The sequence below is a fragment of the Amblyomma mixtum genome, chromosome 8 (assembly GCF_055824585.1).
Source record: "Amblyomma mixtum isolate Tamu chromosome 8, ASM5582458v1, whole genome shotgun sequence".
Classification (NCBI taxonomy): Eukaryota; Metazoa; Arthropoda; class Arachnida; order Ixodida; family Ixodidae; genus Amblyomma; species Amblyomma mixtum.
Genome location: NC_143019.1, coordinates 24,451,579 through 24,472,779, shown reverse-complemented (window position 1 = coordinate 24,472,779; position 21,201 = coordinate 24,451,579). Strand labels below are relative to the sequence as shown.

General features: G+C 48.5%; 1 protein-coding gene across 1 annotated transcript in view; it reads left to right on the top strand.

The window, feature by feature from the left end:
- LOC149331728 (endochitinase-like) overlaps nucleotides 1-6,119 on the top strand; it is a 16,313-nt gene extending 10,194 nt beyond the window's left edge. Inside the window, exons 3-6 of the mRNA XM_089557403.1 lie at nucleotides 1,335-1,685; nucleotides 3,398-3,633; nucleotides 4,446-4,695; nucleotides 5,578-6,119. Coding sequence (XP_089413529.1) covers nucleotides 1,335-1,685; nucleotides 3,398-3,633; nucleotides 4,446-4,695; nucleotides 5,578-5,901 — 1,161 coding nt within the window. The 3' untranslated portion in view covers nucleotides 5,902-6,119. The remainder of the gene's footprint in view (nucleotides 1-1,334; nucleotides 1,686-3,397; nucleotides 3,634-4,445; nucleotides 4,696-5,577) is intronic.
- Nucleotides 6,120-21,201: the final 15,082 nt, after the last annotated feature.

The window sequence follows — 21,201 nt, the reverse complement described above, 5'->3', positions numbered from 1 at the left end:
TTTGAGGCCCAGCCAGAGGTGACAGGCGAGCCAGGCAGGCGCCATCGGGCTGCGTTGACCAAAGGCGCTGGTTTTCGGAGAAAACGCAAGGGACGCTGGTGTGGGGGCGCCTCTGGAGACTGCGTCGCCGTGAACAAAAGATGCTAATCTCCTTTTCCGAAGATTCTGATAGCGGCGCTTCTACCGCACTGCGCTCTCCCGTGGATCGGAGGCACAGCGAGCGGCGGCGGCGCCAACTGATCGCCCGCTTGCCCATGAGCAGCCCGACAAAGCGGGGGTGGACACGGCTGATTTGTCTTTCCCTCCTGAAGAATTCATCGGTGGCCGGCATAACGAAGGCGAAAACAAGATGCACTGTGCACTGTCTGCCTCCGTGTCGCTACCTGTCTAGAGATCAAAGAAACAGGCACCCATTTCAAGACTGCTTGAAACACATGCTCGCCGGTGCCGCTGTATGTCTTCAACAGGTCGGCCTTCAACAGAGCTAACGATGGCGTGGTTTGAAAACGGCATAAAGACGCGTGCCCGGACGCGGCATTTCGCAGATGTGACCGAAAGCGTGGAAGCGGGGCTGCTTTTACCCTTTTGGCTGAGCCCACCACGGCCCCTGGCGTGCGGTCATCACTCACGGTTCGAGGGAGTGATTTTCCAGGGGGGTGCAGCCGCCCCCCCTTGCCCCCCCCCCCCCCCCTCCGGACGCCCATGACCCTATTCTTCAAAACAATGTCATGGATGTGACGGCAGAAAAAGATTCACATCGGACATAGCGAACTTACCGACATAGTGTAGTTTGCTATTTATTTATCGGAAGTATATTCCACGGACCCCCCCCCCCCCCCTGCTTCTTTAACCTTTTTCTTAACCGAAAATTCCTGATCCCCCCTCCCCCCGCCTGCATTGCTGTTCAGACATTTGCTTGTCAATTTTCTAGTTCGCTTTCTCCATTTTGTGTCGATATTCCTCATGTACTGCAACTACCTAAAAACTTTCTTAGTCCACTGTTTTTCCCTCAACTCAATCTCTGCTCAAATTCTATCTGGCGACCACCTTTTCTGCTCTCAAATAATGGCCATCCTATGTCGCCTTGTACCCCCCGATTTGGAGTATTGCCAAAGCAAGTCTATACCTACTCCCGCTGCTAATACTAATTAGTGGTATCACTAATTAATTTCCGACGCCCTCTATCGGATGCGCCACGAACCACAGCCGAAGTTTTCTACGGGCTATCAGTTATAGAGTCAGCTCACCTGTTCCACACTATGTTGACAACTTACGACTGCAACCCTGTTTAAGAGCTGTGGCTTTAACTGAATTATTTTCGCGCTTGTATAAAGCGGAGGCACCAGGACGCGGACGACGACTCTGAGAGCGTGGGTAGCGTGGACGACCCCGATCTCGGAGGTGACCCATCGACTGCGGGCACATCTTCCGGCCGGCAGCTGTGGTGCGTCTTCGAACCCGGTCGCGGTGACTACTCGCTGCGCGACGTGCCGGCGTCGCTGTGCACCGTGGTGCTCTACTGCTGCGTCCACCTGACGGCGCGCGGGGTATCCTACCGGCGAGCCGAGGACGAAGGCCCCGACGGGGTGGACGCGTTCGCCTCCCTGCGACGCCGCCATCCGAGCCTGCCGCTGTACGCGCTCTTGGGCGACGGCGTCCAGACCACGGCGGTCTTCTGCAACCAGGTGGGTGGGTCTTCGTGTTGCGTCCCCTTTATTGAAGCTATGGCTGTATGTTTTACTCCCTGTGATGCAGGGTGAGGCCCTCATATGTTCATTACTTTTCGTCGAAGGAGGATATATGCGATCAGCTTAATATGAAACTATAGAACTGCAAGATCTCGTGGAAACGAGCACTTGCACCGCTGGGGCCCGTTGGAAGTCTTCCAGGTCCGTGTGAAAGCAGCACCCCAAAAGGAGCGGACCGAGTGTGAGAAATTCAGAGAGGTGTTGGCAGTGTTACGTGTACAGGCCAAATCGCACTCGTCCAGAGTAGAGTTAATTACTGTCCAGAGTGCTCGAGTGGTGATGAGGAAATGAAGCAAAAATTCTAAAACAGGTATATTGATCACTGATAATAATTGTGCTCGGGAGGCATACGAACCGCACAGGAACAAGCGCCTTGGCCAACAGCAGAGCAGCATGTGAACTTGCCTAAAGGGCCACTGACCAGGGTCCGGACATTTTTGAAAAACAAGCCCTCTGCATAGATGAGGCATCGAAGATAACCTCTGCAAAATACTAGAGCCATGCGCGCCCCGAAAAGCTGCGAAAATTCAAATCAAAGACCGCTCGCTCTTTCCGTCAACAAAAACGGCCCGCCCCACTACTCTGAACCCCGTTGACGTCATGGGGGGTTACTTTCGCTAAAGGCACTCCATTGGTGCATCGTTCTGACTGACGGGAGAATGTTGGGCGTAGCCTTGGCATCGCGTCGTCTGCACAACGCTTTCCTCAGCGCCTTCTGTTCTGGCTCATGCCTACAAACCCGCATGAAGGAACAAAAAAAAACTGCGGAGGGAGCGTGCGGCGACAGCCTTGAACCCTAGCCATAAAAAGTAAAAAATAGTAAAACTGAGGGAGTTAATTCGCCCACTACAGCAGGGGTTCCACTACAGCAGGGGTTCTCAAACTTTTTTGCTTGGAGGAACCCCAAAAGCCTTCAATAAGTTCCAGGGACCAGGATTTTCTTCCAGGATTTTCTTCATTACGGCTCCTGTTTATCTATCTTCTTTCACTCCCACCTCCCTTCCTCTACGGTGCGGTTCAGGTGTCCACCGAGATGACAGAGAATTACTGCGCCATTTCCTTTCCTCAAAAAGCGTTGCGTTCAAAGGGCAAGGCAACGCGCCGAACGGGTGGTGGCGTTCCGTGGACTCCCTGGCAGCGCTACAACGCGCTGTCGCGTTCCACTCCTAAAGGCGAAGCTTAAGCGTCATTAATTAGCAGTTAATTAGTATTCAGGCTTTTTTCAGTAATTAACAATTAATTAGTGATTTGCCATCACTTAGTAATTAGTACTCAAATATATGTGACGCCACCAGTGCCACAGAAACAGCGAAGGTGGTGCGGAAAACGCTTCCGCCTCTACCCACTTTAGACAGTCAAAGTGCCCCCTGAATTTTTGCACAGATTAATACAAATACTAATGTGCTGGGTGGTACTGCTTCCCTTTTAAGAGCAAGTCAAAGCGTGGCTCAGTAGCACTCAAAGCCAGTCTCATATCAGCTGCCGGGTCAGGGCCGGTGCGGGTTCTCGCGGAACACAAGAGAACCCGCGGAACCCCTGTGTTCCGCGGAACCCAGTTTGAGAACCCCTGCACTACAGTGATGCATTACGAAATGCAGTGCAGCTGTCTCGTCGCTTTCTGTTGCATCTATACAAACGATCTGACGCAGGTGCGCGGCTCCACCCCGAACGAACTGAGCTCTGTGGCCGGCAAGTGGCTACACTCGAAGCAGCTGGACGGGCTGCTCTTCTTCTACCGGTCGCACCGCACATCCACGGCCACGGACGCCGAGTTCTTCACACACATGGGGCGCATGCGTGACGACCTCGGTCGGATGGGCCTGTTCGTGTCGGCTGTGGTCTCCTTTTACAAGGAGCAGCCCTACGGCCCGCTGTCCCCCAGCAGGTCTGTCCATCACCCCTTCCTTTTTCTATTCTGCCATAAATTCCGTAGTGCAGCGATAAGCGAGATTACAAGCTTTGCCCCAAATTGGTAGAGCAGCCGGGACTCTGCAGGGCTCCTGTATCTGTGAGGCTTTTGATAGCATGGATGTTCTTGATACCGAGACACCCGTGTAGTTAACGACACCCGTGTGTTACAAAGCTTATAGTCGGGCACGGGCACAGGACAGACGCAACACGTGTCCTGCTAGACATATACCTTGTGTCTTACTCGTGTTTCTGCTATTAACGTCCAGACTATACTAATAAGACACGACGTGACTTGTGCTAGTGTACATACTATAAGATTTTGCACTGAGACACCCGCACTCGTTAGAAACAGTAGAGGGTCCTCGGCGCAAAGTGCCTGCTGAGTCACTTGCGCAGGCCCTCCAAAGGGCAACTCCATTGCAAGCGTGGTATTACGTTTTATCTCTCACTCACTGCAAACTTTTGATAGAAGAGGGTTCATGCTAGCAGCCCTCAACGAACGAATAAACACTCAAATGAAAAGGTACGCGAACAAGCGCCATTTGAATGGACACTGTCTTCAGTTTGCTGTAGGTTTGCTCTAGCCCCACTAGCCTGCTATCGCTACGCTCCCGGACCCTGTGATGGTGGCGGTGGCTCAGGGTGAACACCTGAACCACGCCGTGAAGACGTTGATTAAGAGAGAGGAGTGGAGGACGTGGTTAAGCCATTTAAGCCCTTCTCCACGAAAAGTAAGGTATAAGGTCCATTCACAGTGATTCCCGGCGTGGCCGCGGGGGGGAGCAGCGTGCTGTCGCTGGTGCAGGACATCGTGGTTTTACGCACGCACGACTTGTCACCTACCCCGGAACGAGCGGCCGCCTGTCCGATGCCGTTCGCCCTGAACGGCGCGACGCGGGCGCCGAGCATGTCGCGGCTTCTGGCCGACCTCCGGGAGACGATGCCTGACTTCGAGCGGTCAATGGCACCCCGGCTGCTCTTCAGCGTCACCTTCGAGGCGGCGAGCTACTTCCTCAACAGCTCGAGCTCTTTCCACGTGGGTCCCCCTCTCTCGCAATAAAGCTATGCCACAGAGGGGAGCACATGACAAAGCTGATTTTGACCTTTTCAAAAGCCAGCTTTTGTCATGCGCGCTCCTATGTTTTTATAACCAACTTTCCTGCGAGTAAATTTAAAAAATCGCTTCCCTGGGTGTAACTATAACTGGCGCCATCTGTCGGCCACCGATAACAAACAGCGCGTAACTGACTTGATGAGATTCACTGGTCACTGACCATGGACCAGTGAATCTCATCAGGCCACGATTCCTGACCAGACGGCATGCCGTCGAACCCTCGACTTCAGCGCGTAACTGAATGCGTCCACGCATGCTTTCGCGTCGCACCGCATCTGAATTGTCTTAGGCTGAACCGTACAAACTTAAAAGGTTTTCAGCTCGGATATTTACTACCAATGGGCTCCAATTAAATGGAGCCCAATGCAGTCTCTCTGTAAAAATTTCTCGCTTTGGACTTGGACGACTGAATCCGGTATTGCCACTTATTTTTGAAGGGTTAATCCATAATTTTTACGTCTGTTCCACATAGTTAAAGCTTAGCTGGTAGGACTACTACCCCAGGCAGGCTGTGGTTCCGGGTTAAAACCTCGGACCAGGACGGATTTTTTCTTCAAACTCGAAGTTTAGAAGAAAGCTATATAGCTTCCCTTCCAGTTATATGACGGCGCTAAAGAGGATGCTGACGATAATTGTTATCCACTCTTTAGGGATACCCACCTTTGCCCGGAAAACAAAGAACAGTTCAGCAATCTCACTCTTTAAATATAAATTACATTTCAGCGTCATGACAACGGTGCAATGAAGGTATGACTATGATACATGGTACGTGGCGTTTAACGTCCTAACACGGCATGTGCGCAGGAAGGGGACCCCGCGGTCAAAATGGCGACCGACTCGAACTACTGGCAGATGTGCGAGATGACCGCCAAGATGGGCTACAAGCATCACTACTCGCGCCACGGTGACTGCCAAGTGGTGCACAAGGACCGCTTCTGGCAGGCCGGTTTCGGACCGAACTCTTCCCGCATGTTCGACGCCACGCGCCATTTCGCCGGCGTCGTACTCTTCGCAATGCACTCCGACGACGCCAGGGGTCGCTGCGGAGAGCAGCACGACCTGACCAATCACGTGCGGCGATCGCTCGACCAGTCTGCTGCGCCCCCTGCAGCCGCTAGAAAGGGCTAACGACGGCGATGATTGGCGACACTTGAGACGTAACTGGGGCTGCTTCTTTTCTTCCCCGAACCAGCGGCACCAATGGATGTTTAAACGGGAGCTATTGGTTGCAGAACATCCAGGCTTGTAAGGGGGTAAATCTAATAGAAGCAAGAACTTTTGATGCATTGTTGTTTCGGACCACGTCGTATGCATTACTTTTAATGATGATCCATTCTTGAAGCAACGCAAACACAAGGACGCAGGAACAGACGCACACACGTTAAGTTTTATTGTGAGTATTCAGTTTTATTAATGAGGAGTTTTATTGGCTTGTTTGAAGCAGTCATTACGCTCTTTCACCCTATTTTTTTCTTCCTTTGCGCACCTGTAGCAGGAGAGTTTGGTTTAATGGTTTGGTTTATTGGGGTTTAACGTCACAAAGCAACTCAGGCTATGAGAGAGACGCCGTAGGGATGGGCTCCGGAGTGTATTTTCTGCGGTTATGTGGCCCAGAGGTGGACCTTATAGCAGGGACCCTTTCGCATGAGCTGGAAAAACAATCTTCAGCTCAATGCAAGGAGTAATCTGTTTATTTTTCAGTGATATGCAATGTTGATACCAATTTCGGTGAGTATACATATGGTATGAGTAAAATACGAGACGACCAAAAAGGCATTTTTGTTCAACTTGCCTGATGGCGTGCAGTTCTTGGAAAGAACTACTGCCCCCCAAAAAGGGATGCTTCTGAAGTGCTTAGATCAAATGGTTATTAGTAAATGGCGAACAGTTTTTGGCTCCAGTGGATGGTTATTTAGAACCGGTGGTCTAAAAGAGATGTTTGTCATTTTTTTTAGAACCGCTCTAAAAAAAGTTGGCACTAGGCCCGGCGCAATAAAAGCTCAGTTGGAGACCTAAAGCTGTCGGAGTTAGTTCTTCATCGCCTTAGCTCCGACCTTAGCTCCGACAGAGACAAACTTTCTTGAAGCACTCTTTTCCCCTCTTTCTCCTTTTTCCTATCACTCCATTCCAGTACGCTGCGAAACGGCTGCTAAAAAAAAATCAAAAGAATGAAAGAATGACGTTTCGCTAACGTTGCTTGTAAAATTTTGAGTGCATGTCCTTGCAAATATGGCCCATAAAATGACTAAAATGGACGGGAACAGCGTCAGCGGATCCGATTTCAACAAGTCTTCCCCGTGGGTTGCACCTGTGTGGGAAGAGGGTACAGTGACGTCAGAAGGCAAAATTAAGGGGCAGTATCTAATTCAGACCACAAGGATTTCGTGGGAAGCATACAGGAAGACAAAATTCTTTTCTTAGCGTCGGCCCCCTGGGCGCATAAATTTTGAATTGTGTATCGATAACCCCCGATTTCCCCTCCGCGGGAGAAGTAGCAAACCGCTCCAAAGAAAGCACTCTTTCCCTTCCTTTTCTTTTTCTCGACATGTTTAGAACGATATAATCAAAGGGAATGGCAGTAAACGCAGACCTTAATTGTCATTCGCCGATGATTGCTTTTGTGAATGCACTGGGCTGCGATTTGCATATGGCTACATAGGCTGGGGTTAACTCTCGACTTTGGTAAACAAAGAGCATATTTAACCATCAAGCAATGTCAAAAAGTAACTGAAGCAAAATAACTTTATGGATTACGCAATAATCATTAAAGGCCTACCCAAGGACTACCGAGTGAAAAAAATTAATTCAGAATTACGGTTTTTTGTAGCAGCGGTGATGATCTTGTTTAAAAAAAACTGGGCAGCGTTTACGTTTGTTGTGTAAATAGCAGTGGCCCATCGCACAGCTTGGTCTCGCCATTTGCGCAAGTTGTCCTCAAATTCACCCGCGATAATCGTTTTCACTCTCGCGGAAACGAGGGCAACGGAAGGCTGCAGCTAGCGTCCTCTCCTTCCATGTCAAAGAGCAGAATGTCGAGAAGCCTAGGTCTTCCATCTTTTTATATAAGGCCAACTGTCACGTTGCATGTCACGTTGTAGCAACATCAGTGCATGTGATGAAACCATATAAACCTTAGCGCATCCCTTTTCCATCATACGCCCAACCTACGTCACGACATTAGCGCGCCCGTGGTGTCAGCAGAGCGAAGCTCGGCGCACCTGTATCCGATCCGGTTGAGAGCGCCATCATGTGTGACAGCCATGGAGGAAGGAAAACTTCTTCCTTCCTCCATGGTGACAGCGCACCACGACGAAGCTTCGAGGGCAATACTAACGGCTATGGCTATAAAAATTGTCGCGGTAGTTATAGCGGATGCCGAGCTGTAATGGAGTTGCATTGTCAGACATGTCACCCAAGCTACCCAAGCGTCAACGTTTACGAGTAGGTTTCGAATGCGCAGAAAGCAAATTTTTGAACAGTTGGCGGATAACTGGTCTATCGGTTGTCACATAGAACAGCCCTATCGATAAAGTTTAATCGCAAAGGAAAAGCCGAGGGCAGTGCAATGGAACCGGGGTGGGTGGTTCTCATCGGTTGGACGCGCTATTAGTTTCGTTTTCACTTATTAAACACGTTTTTATCAATTTAAGTTTACTTAAGAGGGTGGCTGCTATCCGTGCTGAAATTAAATTTTTGCGTGGTGCTATTTTGCGGCCATTACTGTGTGCAAGACCACTTAGGCTCAACAACTTCGTCTTCGAGTTAGTTTTCTGGAGTGTTTTTGTTCGCTTGAGATTCTGCCAGTTGTACCGCATGCTTTTGTGGCTACGAGGCTGATTTTTGCGTTAATTGATCATCTCTAAGACCACGCGAATACGTCTCAGCCACGGTTGCTGAATGGAAACACCCGGGCGTTTTCTAGCGGCCGTACCTCATTCACAAATACATCGCCCCGACAACGCTGGCATTCTAGAAGAAAACGAAGATGTCTAAACGGAAGCCCAAGCCTGGACCTAAAGGTGATCGGCAGCGTTTCGCATAAATAATCTTTAACTGCTCGGTTTATTTCCAACGCATCGCGATTATAAACACGCAAGCAATGCGTCTGGAAACGAAAGCGAAGCCGGCGTAGGTTACGCCGCTCCGTCGTCAGCGACATCATGGTTCCATCGGCAGGCGCTGCTGTGCTGCCGGTTTTTCTGACAAAACTGCTGTCGTGGAGTCGTGAGTTGTATGTCGTGTGTGCGTGTGAGCGCTGTGCGGCTCGCGCTAAATTAATTAGGTGACGGAGGGGCCAGCTTTGGGATTCGCGCCTCGTCAACTGTCATTTTAACGCACCTCGCTTTTGACGCTCGAAGGGCGTTCCGTTCAAACGCCGCTCGACTGCTTGTCGTCTGCTCGTCGTATGCGTGGCTCTGCGAGAGGGACGGAGGAACGCTGACCGGCCGTGGTCACTTTGTGTGCGTGCTTTTGCAGTTGTGTGTGCGTTTGTGTGTGGCGCTATATTGGCCTCGACATCCCCGCGTTGCTGACACCGATTAACCTGTACATATACCGCTTACGCGTCTCTCATAAGCCTCCCTCGTGTGTCGCAGGCAACCTCGTCGACGTAATCGCCATGAAGCTGGTGAACTTCAGGCGCAGTCGCATCATCAAAGTCGTCTGCGCCAACGTTCTGCCTCTTCACCCCTATACCTTGTTCCACAATCGGGTGCCATCTCTTCCTAAGCCTTCTGGGATTCTTCCCACCCAAGCTCAATGATTTTCTTTCTTTGGTCTACTTCCGCTCTGTAATATTTCGGCACCAATCAATCGCGTCCTTTCTTCTCAAATTTTTGTTAAACTCCCTGGCTTTGACCGACCCCCGTATGTGGCCGTTCCGACCTATGTCGTTTCATATCAATCCTAACGTCCACACCTGCTATAGTATTAAAAGGCAGGTTTCGACAGTTGTGCAGAACCGAGCTAGTCTACACTCTTAGAAAAAAGGTAGTAGTACTTACTAACTTTTGGGGTAGTAACTGGTTGTCACATACGTTACTACCCTGTTAGTATGCAGTTAGTAACGGGAAGCTAGTAGTATTTAATAGGAAAATGAATAGAAACTCGCATATGTTGCTAGATTCACCGTATGGTGTGCTGGCATTGTTTGTCAAATTTATGCGTACTCGAAAAATAAAACAAGCTTCCTTGTTAATTTGACTAATTCCGGAATCCAAACAGAGCTATCAGAGCGTGCTGGCAGTAAATCACACACTAAGGTTTAAGCTTATCGCGCATTAAACAAAGGTTCAGAATGCAGGAAAAGCAGAAATCAGAAAGAGCCACACTCGCCCACTGCGCGTGCACATGTAGGAAAATCTTTCTCAGTCTTATATACTCCGTAAGTCAGACTCTCATTTATGGGCTAGTGGCTCTTACCGGTTGAGCTAAGATAGCAGCGTTAATTATGAAGTTGAGATTGTAGAAACAGCTTAGTCTACCTAACCATATGCTCCTGCGGAAATGTTTAATTACAAAACCAATTTATTAGCAGGGCCATCTGTGTCAGTTTGTATACTTTGATTTTATTTTAGGGTTAAAGCAACGGTTATTAACTAGGTAGTAACTACCGACCATAGTTAGTAAAAAGGTAGCAAGGACTACGTTTTCTGGCTATACCTTGAAGAGAGAGAGAGAAAAAAAAACTTTATTATGGCAAGTGGTCTAACATGACTTGAAGAGGGTAGTAAATAGCTTATAAAAGGTAGCAAAAAGAAGTGAGAGTTAGTAACTGCTGCACTTACTACCTTTTTTACTAACTTCTTTTTAAGAGTGTAGCACCACCAGCTCAGCCTTGGATGACCTTATCTCCACAAAATAGGAGGGACACGGACAATCATTACACATGAAGGAAGAATGTGCGCTGTATTGGTCGGTCCTCCATCTACAGCTCAGTGTTTCGATCTCGCCAGGTCAACTTGCCTCTTCCTGCACTTTTACTGACATTCAAAACTTGTTTGCATGAACTGATCTCTAACTAAAGGATTTTTATGGGACTGATAACTGCAGCCGCCTTTATTAAGGCAGGCAATTGGGATAGCAGGTTTCAATTCAGCTCTTTCAATGCTGAGCACTGTTCACGACGGCAGCTAGAAAAAATGCACAGGACACTAACGAAACGCAAACCATAAACTGTGACAGGTTAATACTAAATTAAATAACTCATCATCATCATCAACAACAGCAGCGCGACTACTGCAGTGCAAATCATTCTCCCATGTTTCTCCAATTGACCCTATACTTTGCCAGCTGTGGCCAACGTATCCCCGCAAACTTCTTAATCTCATCCGCCCATTAACTTTCTGCCCCCCCCCCCCTGCCACGCTTGCCTTCTCTTGGAATCCACTCTGTTACCTTTAACCACCAGCGGTTATCTTGCCTTCGCATAACATGCCCTGCCCAAGCCCATTTCTTCCCCTTGATTTCGCCTAGGATGACATAAACCTGTGTTTTTTCCCTCACCCACTCTAGCCGCTTCCGGTCTCTTAACGTTACACCCATCATTTTTCTTTCCATATCTCGCTGCGTTGTCGTTAAACAGAACCCTTTTCGTTAGCCTCCACGTTTCTGCGCCGTAGGTGAGTAGTGCTATGATTAATGCTATGATTATACTGTGATTAATTAAGTATGCAATCAAGCATGCAAGTAAGCATTCAATCAACGTAAATTAAAGAAGCAAAGAAATGCAATCGCCGCAGGTACGACGCCCGGATGGCGACCGGTGAACCTGCGGGATCATCAGAGACGTCCGGAAGATCCACATTGCTGGGTGTACAGCAGCATCTTGAGCGACTGGCTTCCCTTGCAGTGCTTGTCAACACTGACTGCTCGCACTATGCTTTACCACTCTGGTCACGCTGGGGTGGTTCATGTCGCTGGTTGCGTCAACATGAGAGGCGTGGCGATTGGCCTCTTCACACCCCTTCGGACTTCACTGCGGGCACTGAAATAAGCTCAACCGACTCCTTCTGTGCGATCATAATGTCGCTCACCGCCACGACGACTACCGTCGACTCCATATCGCCTATGTCCTTCATGATACTCCTGCAGGGGACACAGCGCTCGTTGTATAGCGTCGCTGTCCTAGTAGTCATGCGTGCAATGATGCGCTGTCCTCAACATACTGAGGACGTTTTAGTAACTGTCCTTTTTCTGTTGATTGTGCGCAAGTGCAAGTGACATGGCGCCATCAAAAACAGCTTTGTGTACTCTATATACTCTTATGTCGTGAGCTTAATCATGGTGGTGGTGGAGCTTATTTATATGCAGTAGAAGTAGTACGCTTTAGATCGTCGCGCTTTTCTCAAACGCACGTGTACATGCAGAAATGTGTACGTGTACTTATTTTAGTACCTCTGTCAAATGGTCCTTAGTGTTTCAATTCCTAACATGCATATTTACTGAGGGATGCGCGTTATCCACGAAATAAACGTAAAACTGTGATCCACTTGCACTGCCTCCTTAAGCCCGAACATCGTGACGTCTATTGTATGTATTGTAGCATGTCTATTACTAGCTGCCAGCAATCTAGTCAACCGGATTAAGTGTTAAAGCGATGCATCGGTGTTCCAGCGTCCGCCAGCACTGGTATTTCTATGCCGCAAATGCCATACTGCTGCCCCAAAAAGTTTTAAATATTAGGGGCGGGTTTCTCTGAAACGCCTGTCATATACATTATGAAGGTCAGATGGAAGAAATAATTTGTCATTGTCGTAATATACGAGAGTTATCACGATAATAGTTTGCAACAAATCAAATGAACTTCGCAAGTACAATCTTACCTGCTAACACCAGCAGTGTGTTCCTTCAGGAGCCAATTAAGTGCGCATGGAATGCTCTGTTCGGTCAGAAATGCACAATGAATATGCTTCCGTTAGAGGGGAGCATTAGGACTACCCCGACACAAAATGTACTCACGACAAAAGACAACCTTTTCAGGCAAGCAGAGGTGCAAGGCAAGAATCATTGTTGAAAGCAATAAGGGGAAGAGAATGGGGTATATTTCACAGCTGTATCTGACGGATATTGCATGCCACTAACAAGGAACGTGCATTAGGAATGTCAAAACGTGCCATCTAGCGTATGCAAGCACAGTACATCTTGAGTGGGCTCTCTGGAAAATTCGTCCGCTCGTTAAATCTCACAGGCCCAAGCACTACAGCTATAGTACGGAGTGTGGTATAGAAAAAAACTACACATCTGTCCTGAGAACTATAAAGCCATACCAGAGAGGGCCATTTCGAACACAAACGAGGGAAAGTTTTGCGCTGGAAATTAAGCGCGAAAAGGCTACAAACCTTAAAAAAGCGCTGCAGTAAAAAAAAGAAACATCAAATAACATTGCGAACCGAAATAAAAAAAAGCCGATCGTATGCACCGCCGCTATTGAAGATCAAAGTTCGACAGCCACGGGAGATCAACAAGCCGCATATAAAAACGCGTCAGCGTTAAAATGAAGCAATGTCCCTGAAGCCATCTTGACTTGCTCAAGAACACGATGAGCACAGAAAAGCACCAAGTTGGAGGCTGTCCTTTTAAGAAGCACACCGGGAGAATCGAAGACAAGGTCACAAAAACAAATTGTTTGTGAGCAGATAACCTTTCTGGCAAATCCTACTTAAAGAATGCACATTTTTCCTTAAGGTTCATCCTGGAGGACCCGTCACACTTAAACGCTTCAGCAAACGGCTCAAACGCCATGACAGCCTTGTTACAGGCTGGCTCTTTGTGTCCCCGCTGCTGCCTGCACATCCCGAGACACATGGTAATAAAGAAGATCTGTGTCTCGGTTTTCCTCTCCAGTATCTTTGGTCCGTCCTCCTGCATTACCGCAGTGTATGCCCTGTACGCCAGCTCTAATGCAGGCACGTCTGGGAAGATGTCCTTGTCCACAGAACGAAGGCACGCTACGCGGTTCTCGTACTCGGCCCCTACGGCCCTACGTCGCGGCTCCCGACGACGCAATTAAGGGCGTCGTATACAACGCCTATGATATCGGAACACCGGAAGAAGTCCGTCAAGGATTCATCAAACGCAACCCGGACATCGAAGTACTCAACGCCAGAAGAATTGGCAAGTCCAGATCTATTCTCATCACCTTTGGAGAGAAAAAGCTTCCCAGACAAGTCTTCTACTGGGGATCAGTGTTCATCGTCTACCCGTACCGAGAGCGGGTAGAGACCTGCTACAACTGCAGGAAGACGGGACACAGGACGGATGTGTGCTATAAGCCATGGGTAAAGCGTTGCCGCAGATGCGGCGAAGACCATCCAGACCCACCGGAGGGAGAACTGCCGACATGCAAGCCCGAATGCATCGTATGCGGGGGGCCACACAACACCGGCAGCCGGAATTGCAAGTATCGGCTGGCAAAGAAAGCACCTTTTAAAGCCAAAAACGACCTGGGGCAACTTGACTCCGGACACCAACCAAGACCGAAGACCAGGGACCACAGCGGCACCCGCCAAGGCCACCGGGGGAGAAGCAGATCGAGCTCCTTCCCACCATTACCGGGGACCGGAGGCGCCAGCTCGGGTCCTGACAGAGAGAGCAGCTCGAGCAGAGGAAGAGGCTCAAGCAAGGACAGAGACGCGGGCAAAAAGGTGAGCTGGCCAGATAAGGCCTCTTCTTGGGAAACCGCTCGGGAGAAGGAACTGGTAGAGCAGCTCGCTAAGAGGGACAGAGAGCTAGACACCTTAAAGAAGGAAATGGCGGAGCTGAGGAAACTCATTCACGCTAACACAAAACAGCCGAAGGTGGTCGAAAAACCTCCTTTGCAACAATCACAAAACGCGAGTCAGGCGTCCCCGCGTGACACATATGAAGGGGGAGACATTCAAAACGCAATGGATACAGACACCAGAGTCCCCTTGAAAAGACCTCTACCCAGAGAGGAAAACACAGACGACAGTACTCCCAAAAAGGCGGCAGAAAGTCCTAACGAGGACGCATCGGCTAAAACCCACATGAACGTTAGGCCGGACATGAACACACTATTGAAGCGGGTTGACGCTCAAGACGCTAGAATTGATGCCCTTACCGCTAGGGTAGACAAAATAGCCGAACGTGCTGACAATCTGACGGCGGAATTCGTCACGTTCAGGGAACGAACCATGGGTTGCTTCCAGCAAATTCTGGAACAACTAGCAAACATAGAAGCCAGGCTTCCCCCTGTTGCCGGCAACACCCTCCCCTCGCTGCAACCGCAGCAGCAGCCTCTATAGGACATCATGGCCCCTAGCCAACAAATTAGAATCTGGCAGTGGAACTGCAGAGGCTTCCAGTCCAAAAGATGGAACCTGCAGGCACACATTCAAAAAAACATAACCACACCGGACGTAATCACGCTGCAGGAGGCAAGCGGCATGGTCAAATTAAATGGCTACGCCGCGTACACCCCGCTAGAAGTGCAAAAAGGGCACAAACCCAAGTCGTTCACGGCCACGCTAGTGCATAGAAATCTAACGGCAACACAACACGCACTCGAAAACACAAGCGAGGACTACGTGATGTTAGAAATAATCCCAAACAGAAAGGGGGACAACAGTCTCTTTATTCTGAATATATACAACTCACCGAAAAACCGGGGCACAGGGCTGGCGGACCTATTACGTAAAGCCATTAGACTATCTTATAAGAAGGGATTAGTAATCACGGGGGACTTCAACGCCCCGCATCCGGCATGGGGATATCGAACGGCCTCCCCTAAGGGAAACAAACTATGGACAGAAATCCAAAACTTAAGGCTCACGCTACTAAACAACCCGCAAGACCCCACGAGGATAGGCAATAGCGTCAGCGTAGACACGTCCCCAGACTTGACGCTAGGCAAAGACCTCGAGGGTGAACGATGGTCAAACACAGGACACACCTTGGGTAGCGATCACTACATCATAGAGATTGAAACACAAACCAAGCCGATGAAGGGGAAGCTGCGCGAAACGAAGCTGGCAGACTGGGACACCCTCCGAAAAGTCCGGGACAGAACCGCTCCGAGGGAGATATCGGATCTAAATCAATGGGTTGAGACACTCAAAAAAGACGTAAACAGTCACACTAGACAGACCCCAACCACCGAACATGACATCACAGACTCGAGGCTAGCCCACATGTGGGAAGCCCACGAGAGCCTCTTGAAGAGGTGGAAAAAACAGAAACACAATAGAAGGCTAAAGAAGAGAATATCGACACTCGAAAAACAGATAGAAGACTACACAAACGAGCTTCAGCGTCAACACTGGGGACAAATTTGCGATGAAATGAATGGAAAGCTAGGGTGCAAGAACACGTGGCATCTTCTTCGCCACTTACTAGACCCAGGACAAACAAAGTCGGCGGCACAAGGGCAGCTTAAACGATTGATTCACAAATACCAGGGAACAGCCGCGGACCTAATAGAGGAACTGAAGAGCAGGTACCTTAACACAGACAAAGGGGGTTCATCTCCAGCTTACCAAGGAGCAGAGAACACACAGCTAGATGAGGACATCTCGATAGCGGAGGTATGGAGAGCAATGAGTAAACTAAGAACCACGTCGGCAGCGGGGGCAGATGGGGTAACCAACAAAATGCTAAGGAACCTAGATCTAGTCTCGGTCACGGCAGTCACAGATTACCTAAATGAGATATGGAAACGAGGTAGTCTACCTTCACAATGGAAACATGCCAAAGTAATCTTTATTCCAAAACCCGGGAAGAAACTTGAAGTGGGCAACCTCAGGCCGATATCGCTAACGTCCTGCCTGGGGAAGCTGATGGAACATGTCATATTAAACAGACTCCAGGAATACGCAGAGGAAAGGGAGGTATTTCCTGAAACGATGCTAGGCTTCAGGAGCAAGTTGTCCACGCAGGACGTCATGCTCCAGCTCAAAGCAGACATCATAGACCCGCCCAACAAAGGGGGCGCCAAAACTATACTGGGCCTAGACCTACATAAAGCCTTCGATAACGTCAAACACGAGGTCATACTAACTAATCTGGCGGAGATTACCCCTGGAAAGCGGACCTACGATTACGTAAGGGACTTTCTAACCGGCAGAACCGCAGAAATAAATCTAGGAGATATCCAGTCAGAAACTATTAAGCTGGGAGATAGGGGAACTCCGCAGGGCTCAGTGCTCTCTCCTTTCTTATTCAACCTGGCGTTGAAGAACCTACCGCCGCTATTGAAGACTGTCGAAGGCATAAACCATACGCTATATGCGGATGACATAACAATATGGACGCATACAGGAAACGATGGGGAAATAGAACAAAATCTCCAACACGCGATCGATATTGTCCAGGAATACGCAGAATGGGCAGGACTAAAATGCTCGCCAAGCAAATCCGAACTTCTGGTGATCCGGGGGGCTAGCAAACGCGATACCAACGCAGGAGACATTCACGTACTGGTAAATGAGACTCCGGTAGCCAGAGTTGACAAAATCAGGGTCCTAGGACTTATAATACAGGACAATAGAAAGAACACAGAGACAATAAACAGGCTTAAGTCCACAATTAACATGACAACCAGGCTCATAAGGCGAATAGCTAACAAAAGACGGGGAGTCAAAGAGAAAGATCTCTGCCGAATGGTTCAGGCTTTCGTGATAAGCAGAATAGTTTACGCCGTTCCCTACCTCAAGCTAGGGCTGGCGGAACAGAACAAAATAGATGGGATCATAAGGCAGGCATATAAAGCAGCATTGGGGCTGCCCCACTGCACTCCTACGGAAAGACTTCTTAAACTGGGGATCTACAACACCACCACGGAACTATGCGAGGCACATATATTTGCGCAATTAAGGAGGCTTGCGACCTCACCCCCGGGGAGAAAGATCCTGAGCAACCTAGGATTACATGATAAAATTCCGGAAAGAAACGCGCAGGCAAAATTACAGACCAAAGTTAGAAAATTACTCACTATTAAACCACTTCCAAAAAACATGCACCCTGCTTTTCACGAAGGCAGGAGGAGAGCCAGAGCAAAGGCCCTTGAAGCCAAGCTCGAAGGCTCGGAACACACAACCTATGTAGACGCGGCGGAATACGAAGGCGGCGACTCCTTTGTGGTCAGAGAAAGCATGAAAGGAAGGGAGGGGTGGAAGGAATGCCGAAGAAAAGTGTTCCTAAGAAATGATGGCAAGAAATAGGACACAAGCTTTATTTTTTTTTTGTTCTCTAATTCATGAGGTCTAACAGGCTCACCGAGTTTGTGGGAAGCGTGAGATAGGGGGTGACATAGTGCAAATCATAACTAAATAAATTTAAAAAATATTGCGGCAACTTGGATTCCAACCCATGGCGGCGCGAACAGGCGAGCTTCGCTGGCCACTGCAGGACAGCCCTATTCTCTGGCCGTTCTATTCTCCTGTTCTGTTCTGCGCACTGCAAGCATAACTACTGTGAAGCCTAGACTTTCTCTTCCATCACTGTCACTTGGTCGAAAAGTGTGTCGTATCGCATTATTTCACAAGTTGTACCATCATCCTGTACTGCGCGATCGCCTTATCCCACAGCCATTTTATGTATCCCATCGTACTGCCCATAAACATAAAGACGGTTTAGTTTCTTCTAACACTAAATATTTTTCTGACTGGACTGGAATCACCTGACTGGAATCACCTTCCCATAGATATTGCCGGCATAAATAATTACGAGATGTTCCGCGAAGCTATAGCTAGCATTTTTTACTGAGTTGTTTTTAAATACGTCTTTTCGAAGTATTTTCTAATCTTATTATTGTGTTTTGCCACTCCCCCTCTGTAATGCCTCTGGCCCTCAGGGGTACGACAAATAAATAAGTTCGTATTCCTGATAAGCCGTTGCCCACAATTTCCATAAGTCTCCTTGACAATGCTGCCATGTATAACCAGGGGTGGTGGGTATGTGAAGCTGCCCCGTACGGCTCTTTCCACGCCCCTTCCTATGTAATTTATGGGGAAAATAAAATGACATGAAAACAAAATACAAACGGTAGGGTTGATTTTGTAAAACACAAGAAATGGTAGATACGAAACCTTTTTTTTAGAGTAAAAGCACAAAATACTGGGACAAGATAAAGGGAGCAACAATGGCTGTTCTGTGTTTATGTCTAGTTCGTTCCCGTCTTTAATTTCGTTGTTGCCCTCAGGAATGAATTACCAACACCTCCGTTTAGCAGTTATACACAACGTAACAACTAGAGACCAGGATCCCGAGAAAATTCCACCGCAGGGTTTCCGAAATTTTTTTAGCTGGCTTTCGGCTCCCGCAACTGTATTATTTTTTTCTTGTTTTCTTTTTTTAATCTGTGGGTCAGTGGACCAACAGCTCTTGTCACATGCGTGTGACAGCTACTCCGGTCTGAAGCCAGGAGCATTTGCTGTACCGCAAGTGTTAAAAGCCTGACAATCACCTGGCCTGCAAACCCTTGTGGGCACGACATGATCCTATGCACACACGCTCTGCAATTTCAAGCAGCCATCCCCACTGAAAGTTTTCGTGTGACAAGTGTAATAATTCCATACGTCTCCATAAGATATTTTACGGAGTCAGTATGAAGCATATGGAGTCGCTATGGACTATATGGAATCACGTATGAAGTCGTACGGACTCCACATGATGTCTCGTACACTGCATAGAAATCGCATTTAAATTATGTGGAATGCTTATGGACACCATGCAGACAAGATATGGATTTCCATATAATCATCCATACCTTATGGACTCATATTCCCCCAATTCTATACGAGCGGCTCGTATGGAATGTTTTAGTAGGGGTGCATAAAACGTCATCCTTTCCTTATCACGGACTGATACGAGTAAGAAATTGCCCTCCGAAAGAGAATCTGAAAAAGATCTGCTTAGCTACGTGTAATGCCATTTTCGCGCTCATGAACCTGTATCTGATGTCACAAAGGCTACTAGCCGCCATTAAGTCAGCGTTTGCGATGACTCCTCCTGGTACGAGGCATCAATCGCAGGAGTTTGCAGCAAAGATAGCCCACTGAAGTACATTGCGCAAGTGGGTCAACTGATCGTCCCTGCCACACTGCCGCGATCTACTGTGTAGTAAGGCAGTCGTGCAAGGCGTTATGAAAACGGGTATTTAGGAAACGTGGCAAACGCCACGGGCCAAACGCATTGGGGCATTTGAAACGGGGAAATCGCGTCAGAATCTTCTGAACTCGGAAGGCCTTTCGGGAGATTCGACACGGAGCTTCTTAGCCATCTTCCACTCACTATTGTCGAGTGTTTTCTTTTTGTCCGCTTTAAAGCTTGCTTGCTTCACGCAATATTGGGATATATACGGTACACTAGTACATCTCGGCGACGCTAAAATTCTTTTTTATCCAAGAGAGCACGTTGATGGTCGAGTCGGTCGTACATACTTAAAGAAAGGAATTGCGCTAAAAAAGACACGGACGAGAAAGAACATGGACGGGCGCAGTTCGCGCAGTTCCGGGAATTATCGCGTAGTTCCGGGAAGCAGCATGAATGCTAAGAAAGTCTACTTGACCTCATTCTTGACCTTGTCTACTTGACCTCATTTTCAAGGTAACCTGCACTGCTTGACCCTTTGACTTTGGTGGGCGCAAAGGCGTGCATGTTGTTGGTTCATGTCTTCTCGGACCGGGAAGGGTATATCTGTTCTCCCCATATCCAGGGACAGGAGACCCCTCTATTGTTGCCGCGCCTGTGTTTTTCAAAAAAAAAGTGGAGGTTCCGAGAAAGAAGGGTGTGGCTCGTCCCCTATTCTCTTCTTTGGGGTTTTTGCACATTCCCTCAAAAAGTGGACTCGAATCGACTTCCGTCCATTTCATAGAAAAGATGTGGTAAACTGGATTCACTCTTGCAGGGTTTCTCTCCTGTTCATGCGTCATGTGAAAGCAGTAGACACCTCCCCTCGCTCTTTTCGAACTTTACCCGATCACCAATGGGAGTCGCTCACCCTCGCCGCCCATTGGCTGCTATCAGTGACGTCACCCCGAATAGCTGTGGAGGAGAATCGCTGCCCAGCCACACATCATTGCTGCGTTTCGACTCGCTGAGAACAGTTTGTGGTTTGAGACGTCTACGATCAGCGACGCCAGGAGGACATCGTTAACCTTTAGGTAAGTCCTTGTTTTATTACAAAAACTGTGCACTCCCATAATCGCCACTGGCGCAATACGGCGCTAATTTGCCGTTTATACATTTATATTTTTCATATGTACGTGTAGAAGACGGAAGAAGAAAGGCTAGCGGCCGTAAACTACCATAATGAAATCGTAACATATTGGAAAGTCTCCAAAATTTAACTTGACCTTTCTCGTCATTAGTTGCTGGTGTAAAGCTTCACAAGATTAGACCGGCTCACCGGTTTTTGTGAAGCTTGACCTTGACGGTGACCTTGAGCAAACCATAAATATACAAATAATT